Here is a 7,696-nt window from a genome sequence, read left to right on the forward strand (position 1 = left end):
AGTCTGACATTGTGCACGCCAATTGCAACACCATTTTCAAGAAGGCCGACCAAGATCGTCGACAGCTCACATCGCAACTAAAAGAGGCCGCAGATACTGCGCGGAGGTGGGACCTTGAAAAAGCCCAACTACAAGGGAAGGTCCGAAAGCTCATGTCGGAGCTCAATGAGTCAAAGCAGAAGACGCAAGAACTGGAAAAACGCCTGGACGACGCGACCCTGGACCGCACAAACTACGTTTCGCGGAAAGAACATGAGAAGATTTTGAAGGACTTGTTTGATGCCTCCTCGTCCGTGACCAAAATGGCCGAAGCGGAGATAGATGCGTCTCAAAACGCATACATCAGCACATTGCTATCAGATTCCGATGTGGCTCAAGGGTCCTGGCTGGACCAGTCCAAGCAATTCGCTATGCTCGACAACCCAGCCGTTCCGGATGTTAATGCGTCGACATTTTCTATCCCTGATCCACCAGCACTGCCAGGCTTTGACGATTATGTAGAAATGCCCTGATACAGTATCCAAGATAGATCTTTTGTCGTTAGCTCCCCGCGAAATCAAACCCGGTTCCAGTCCGTCTCTCCTGGTGCGTAGTTTACCGGTGATGGGTGTCAGGCCCAGATCCTTGCCATGCGGAGTTGTCGATAACTACCACCGTGAATTGAGGTAGCCTGCTTGAATAATTCTGGGCGAGCCGCTCGGAAAGGATATATAGTAATTATAGGCGGGATTCATCAACCGCATGTTTCTTATCATAAGAATGACTGTCCCTGGCTCCGGAAATAGTACTAAGGGGAGGTGATGGAGAGCGCCCTTGGTTTTGAAGGTTTGGCTCGGTCGCGCCGTTCCTGATTACTGTCCTGCTATCGCATATCTCAGGGATTCTGCAAGTCGTACACCATACGGTAGCTGTTGCGCCGAGGGGAGAGTTGAATTGGTGGGGTTGTGGAGCGAGTGGACTAGGCGAAAGCAGTATCGTCGGGCGCCCGTCGCCAAGCCAAAAATTGGTTGGGCCGGGAGGCTATACTCACACAAGCCGAACCCAACAAATAGGGAGCTGGCCGAGCACCCTCCTTGAGCACTTATCTACTTTGCAATGTATAGGTAGCGGGGTCAACGGTGCACGCAGGACGCGTTTCTTTCTTCTTTACTCAAATCAGACAGGGTGGGCTCCAAAGGAAATTCAAGTTGCTTTGATTTTTCGGCATTCATCATTGGCCTTTACTCATCCCAGAACGAAATCTACCGTAACAGCTTTCTGTAAGACTCAGTTGAATAGCTGTTATCTTTTAGCAAACAACAGTAATTTAAGCACCCTCAGTCTGTGGGCGTGAACGCTCAATGTGGTCTCCCATGAAATCAGACCCTTGTACCATTATATTTATTAAGCGTCAGTCCAGTTGGGAGATCTATGGCAGAAAGGGATGTATTTGGGGCGGACTGATTCCAATGAACAAATTGCTAAACCCTCTGTTGTTGAAATCAAGGCAATGAGTGTTCAATTCGCTTTTGGTGCATATCCCGTTTTCCTGGTACCAATTGCTCATTATTTAATTCAATTGTGCTGAATTCAAGCAATGGCACTAAATCTTAGTGAGTCAAATTGAATGCTGACTGGCCTCTGATGGCTTCCCCGAGATACCGAAGGTTTCTTCTCAATATATATATTTGACGAGAAGACGTGTCCACAACATCAGGCGGCCCCTCCACCATCTCTACCCCTTCTTACTGTCATTATCTTTGGCTGCAAACCATGAACGCACGCTTTGTGACTTCACTTTTCCTCCGGTCCTTTCGTGGATATCACTGCTTGGCGGAGACGTATCGAGCCAGTGCATCTTGTGATATAAGCGCTGAGCTGCCTAGACCATCCGTGGTGAGTTATATCACTATGAAAGTGCAACACGAGTCTCTAACTTCTAAAGCCTCCACTAAAGCCATCCTTAAATGAGGCTTCGGAGGAGATGATGCTCTCGTTATTCCAAGGTTATCGTCCTGTCTTCAAACCTCACCGATTGGGACGAGAGGTGGAATCTGCACTGCTCCTGAGCCCCTCACAGCGCATGTGCTATTATGATGGTAAACTTTTCGGTGGATACGTGGCGCTCTTGATGGACCGGATCCTCGCCGATTGTTGTTCTTGCAAGCCAGCATTCACAGCATATCTCAACACATCGTTTTTGCTTCCCGTCCCACCCACTGTACCTATAGTGCTACGGGCATGGCCGGAAAAGGTCGAGGGCCGGAAAATTTTCCTCAAAGGTTCTGTTCAGATTCCAGGAACAACGTCCAATGAGTGGCTTGATGCCATCCAGGCGGAGGCTTTGTTCATCCGTCCAAAGGCCTAGAGCTCGGAAGTGGTGCACCAAACATGGCGTAGGACGTGTCCGAGAGAGCAATCGATAAACTCTTTAATGCGGACAACGGTAACGACGCATGAATGGATGATTGACTTACAGGTAATCGGCGACATCTCCGTCATTGATGGTTTGTAGATTAAAGGACGTATTTTGTGTTCCGGCGCAGCTAAATTTGCGTTCACCAATTTAACATCGCCGCTGTTACGATATACAAGCAAGCATAATAATTCAACCTGGCCTGTATCGCTAGGCCAGCCGGACAAGAAAATCGCCGCTGGATCTTGGCAGGTTTGACAAGGCTGTAAGCAGGCTCCAGGAAAGGAGACATGCAACGTATCAGTAGTGGATCTATATACTCGTTGTAAGCTGTACATGTCTTCGCCCAGAGGGCCAGAGTAAAGACAAGGGGTCGTTCACACTATACTAAAGTATCACAGGAATTCATTGCTCGCTCAGTGGAGATACCAGTCTATATAGAGAAACCATTAGACGCTGAGCGCAAAAGCACCATGTGGGAAATGTCCTATGCAATAGAGAGCAATCCGGCCTTAAGGCATTCTTTTCGCTTTCTAACATGTATTGGATGGCGCACTTCCACGCGTACCAAAAGATTACTCAAATAGAATTTTGATGTCTTTCCTCAGTTAACGCTGCTTTAGATTGGAACCACAGTCGCAGGAGGCCTTTTTCTTCAGCAGTGCATCGCCGACCACGCGGTAGTGCTGCGCGTCGCCTACGTGTAAGGTGGTTTCTGGTAGGACATGCATGCGAATATTGCGTGCGGAATCTTTGTTACATAGGTCGCAAAATTGATGTGCTAGTTAAAAGTGACAGCTAACAGATGTCCTATTTGTTGCTTTTAACATACACGAAGACAATAAAGTGCGGTGTCGTTCTGAGAGAAAGCTGATCTAGGGCTATAGTTTGAAAACGTGCAGTCAACTTCATCACCACGCTGTAGTACATGCAGGTTAGAACTATGAGCGAATCAACACATACCACCTGAAATAATAGGTGCATTGATAGTTGAGACAATCAATACATTCAGCACAATTTCCAGCTCGCTGTGTCTATCTAGCAAAATCTGAATAATGAGGCTTTCACGTTTTGGACGGACTTGAAAATACACGCTCGTCAGCTTCTCGTGAGATATAAATTGATCCATCTTTCGTATCTAATTCAGTAAACGGCCAAGTCTAAATACAAAAAAAGTACCGGTTTTTATGCACCCCTAGACCTTTTTTACGCTTTAACTTCAGGTGAAGCTATAATACAACTCGCTTCAAAGAAGCTCTTACGGCTGTCAGTTATCTCCATAGACAACAGGCGCAGGCGCTAATATGGTTAGCGCAGATTAAACAATAAAGCTAGCGTGGTTTGAACCAAGAACAGTGTTTCCAACATGTCTACGGAGCAGACTGCTATGCAGGAGAGTGGTGGAGGACTCAAGAGTCCCCAAGCTAACCCCCAAGGTCAGCTTGCTGCACCTGAGCCTTCTACGACTCAGACTTCGGACGTCCAAGAATCGGCAGGGTCTCCAGCAACGACCCAGGGCTCTGCATCCGTAGTAGCGGCCCAAGCTTCCGCCCCGTCACCGCCGGAGCAATCGACTTCCACTTCTGGGAGCGTACAAGGGGACATAGACATGACGGATGCAGGGGGTCCAGATAATATCAGTATTTCCGACCGTCAGCGTTTAATTCAGGATATCATCAGCGTTCCCCGTGATGCGACTGCAATCATGCGTGCATGTGCACAAAATATTCCGGATAACTGCGATATAAATTACAAGCAACTGAAGGTTATTCTCCACCCTGACAGGTTTGTGTCTCCAGCAGACAAGCCAATCGCAGATGAAGCGTTCAAAAGTAAGGCACATAAGAGGGTAGATAGCGAGATTATTCTGCTAATCAGTTCCCAGGGGTATCGTGGGCCGAAGGGGAGATTGAAAAACGCTTTCCTAGCGAGCTCGACAGAAACCATCATTTCTTTCAGGGAGGAGGATCTGACTCCGAGCAGCATGTTGAAGGGGAGCTATCCTCGTATCATAAACAAGCCCATGAGGAAGCCACGCCCTTCATACAATCTCTTTACTTTGGCTTTCAGAAAGACCCACGTGTGAACCTTTACCAAGGACCTATTCCCGCAGCAATCCGAACGCCGGCTGAAAAGCTCGAAATAATCAACAAGAAAATACGAGAGGGAAACTCCCAACTAGAGAAAGAATCTGAGCTTGGCATCATCCGCTATCAGGAACTTTTAGGGTATTGGAGACCAATCTTTCTGTCACCGGAACTTGCACCTTCCCAAATGAAGGCGATAAAAGCATACTGTGACAAATTCCATTATCCAAGCGAATGGGCAACACCCCCACCTAAGAACTCGACAAACAGTCCTGAAGCACCGAACTCGGCAAACAGTTCTCAAGCACCGAACTCGCAACCTCACTCACACCATGCGCCGATTTCGCACCCTGACTCGAACAAAGCAGGCTCCCAGCTTCAACACGTATCTGCCGGGAGCCGTACACGTACGATTGCTTTATTGCCTCGAAGAGTTGTACGTTCACTCAAACCTGGGTTTACCTCCACTGGAGATAGAATCCGCATGATCCAACACCTTGGACTCATGGGTGCGCGTTTTGTAGTTGAGGATGCCAACGGCAGGATACGCCTTATGTCAAGCGCAGCTACGGGGGGCCAACTTGCCATTGATGGAGCCAAGTCTGCCGGAGTCCCAGATACCTTACGTGGGGATAAAGAAGTGAACAATCTTCGCATTCAGATTCGAGCCACGTTTGGTGGCACATACGGCCTGAATTGGGTAGCCGTTGGGGAAGTGAACTCCATGTGTGATAAGTCTCCATACATGGTGGTTGGCTTCTTCCATGAAGGACCTGGTGGAAATCCTCCCTTACAGGAGGTTGGCCTCTCGCGGTCGGCTCTCAAGAAGATTCTTTCACCAAAAGAAGCAGACAGGCTGATTTCAGAGGCTTTGACTTATGATCCTGATATCGCTCTGCAAGATGCCATCTCGGACCTGTCTGGGCTAAGTTTGAAGTCTGGCGGACATTCCTCGCAGCTTCCCGACTTTGGACTTCCCGCACCGAGAGATACAGGCTACCTCCCTCACGTCCCAAATATGGCCCCACAGCTCGGCGTTGGTTCCAACATGTCCCAACCAGCGTCGTTTTCATATCCTGTCCAACAGCACCAGTTTGGTTATAGTCAGCAGCCAAACATGCCATAGCCAAACATAAAACAGTGATACATCGGACAGTGAGACAAGAGCGCATGGAAAAGACGAAAGGGCACCTACTGGGCATCTCGCGGATCCATATAGAGCTAAATATGTGGGTTTTAGTATCTCATGCTTCACAGGTGGGCCAGACAACCAGATACGTTAGTTAAATCGTGCAACAAGCAAGTCAATTAAGTGAATTTTGATATTATCCCCTTCATTTTGCTGTACCAGTATGACTTGCCAGTTTTAGTTCTATCCAAAAGATATTTAGCGTTGCATAGAGATTTCCGGAAAACATTACGTTGCTACCAAACTCTGCGGGTGTACGTATATAAGCCCACTGATGCGGAAATGAGGGCATCAGTTCCCCTGTCTGTTGACAGACAGTAAAAGACGTTTAAAGGTACTGATATACGTTTTGTACTGGAGGCAGGTGTACAGAAGCTTTGAGGCAATTTCCAGCTCCATTTGAGCTGATAGCTTGCGGAGCCATTTAAGATACAAACACATATCATCAATTTTACACTAACTAATGAAGCACCCACTACAATTACTGTTACCGACGGAGATTACCATGGTCTTCAACCAGTGGGCTGTTTTGGTTGGAAAAATAATCAAACAAGGGCAAATCTCGCCCGGTTTGTTCGTAGCTGAACTTGGCCTTCTCCGTAAGAACTTCTCCTGTAATCTCTGTGCTTGATTCCCCTCCGTGAGGAATTGTCTGGGATTGGGGATGATTATAGAGGTGTTCTAGCGCACATGCGCGTGGTGATGCAGAAATGCGGGGCAACGTCGGGCACAATCGGTCAAAGGCGATTGAGGGTACTGCGTTTGTATCATGGTTTTAATCTATACCAATATCAACGAAAGTATACTTGATCGCGTAATCCCTTTTAATTCCTACCTGGCGGTTGTGACACGTCCCGTGCTCAGACTAGCCATTTCAGGTTAGGCGCAGAATGTGCCCAGCAGAGGTAGTAATTGCTTTGCGCTTTGAGCACAAGTACACGGCTAAATCCTTGGCTACTAGGGATAAATTTGATAATAGTACCGTGGTAGCTGTATGGAAACTTGAGGAGTGTTTCGCGTATAAGTGCGGTAGGCATTGCAACAGATCAACTGACTTTGTGAAAGGTGAGCCAAAGAGTATATATAATGATTAGGACGATTTGAAGCTTCATCTACGAACCTAGTGATTATAGCCCCCAACGGCCTAGGGGAGCCCTTCGCGCTTGTTATTTCTCACTAATGTCCTATAAGTTTAATACTCCATTCTCATACGTAAAAATACGTATTTTGCGCGGTCATAGCCGCGTTGCGATAGACGCAAAGTAATATTTCCTATATCGGGGGTCCAACTAGAGAACCAATCAGGAAGTGTTATTGGCCGGAGCGATATCGTAAGATAACACGAAAACATGCGACCACAATGCGAGTCAAGACTACAGTACAGCGATTCATCCCGCCCGCTCTCTCCTGATGTTATCTAACTTCGCTTCTGCCATTTCTGAGGCCAGCCTGGTACCTTTTCCAACCAAAGCACGCAGGATGATGCGGCTGCTGAATTCGCACTCAGTTAGGTAGGAAAGATTGGCTGGGAGAAATCCGGTAGATTGCTGCTCACGCATTCAAAGCGACATAGGAAAGTATTGTCGCCACCAATCCAAGTGGATGAACGCCGCCATTTTAGTGCCTTGGCTTAGCCGCTGAGCGCAGCTACATGGGGCATGTCCGTCTGAACGGATGACGCCAAGGTACCATATGTCTGTATTTTCTTAGAGGTAATAATATTATAAGTAATTCATGCACCTATACATGTACATCGTGTAAATCAATGGCATCTCATGTGTGATATTGCCGCCTGACTTGCGAGATGTTCATTGTGACATCCACTAAATTGATGGGGGCAAGTATACTATGGTTTGTAAACTAAACTCGAGCAGTTATGTGTTTTCACCCGTCAGCTTCCTGCCCTCACTGATAGGTGTTATATCACCAATGGTACACATTGGCTTGAAGTGCCATTATAAGTTCCTCAGCTTAGGGGTCGCATAATTTCTTGATATAGGATTAATTTAGTAGATTTCTGGAGGG

At 47.3% G+C, this 7,696-nt stretch overlaps 2 protein-coding genes across 2 annotated transcripts; both read left to right on the forward strand.

Annotated features, from left to right (window-relative positions):
* Nucleotides 1-41: 41 nt before the first annotated feature.
* On the forward strand, nucleotides 42-512 carry PENARI_c021G11532 (uncharacterized protein; the record flags this gene model as incomplete). Its single annotated transcript, XM_022635282.1, has 1 exon — nucleotides 42-512. A coding segment is annotated over one exon (471 nt), but the record flags the coding sequence as incomplete, so codon positions are not given.
* Nucleotides 513-3,761: 3,249 nt separating this feature from the next.
* PENARI_c021G04569 (J domain-containing protein) lies at nucleotides 3,762-5,608 on the forward strand (the record flags this gene model as incomplete). The annotated part of the gene is made up of 2 exons (XM_022635189.1): nucleotides 3,762-4,227; nucleotides 4,281-5,608. The coding sequence occupies 2 exons, from the start codon at nucleotides 3,762-3,764 to the stop codon at nucleotides 5,606-5,608; spliced, it is 1,794 nt and encodes a 597-aa protein (XP_022484965.1).
* Nucleotides 5,609-7,696: the final 2,088 nt, after the last annotated feature.

This window comes from Penicillium arizonense, assembly GCF_001773325.1.
Source record: "Penicillium arizonense strain CBS 141311 chromosome Unknown PENARI_contig021, whole genome shotgun sequence".
NCBI lineage: Eukaryota > Fungi > Ascomycota > Eurotiomycetes > Eurotiales > Aspergillaceae > Penicillium > Penicillium arizonense.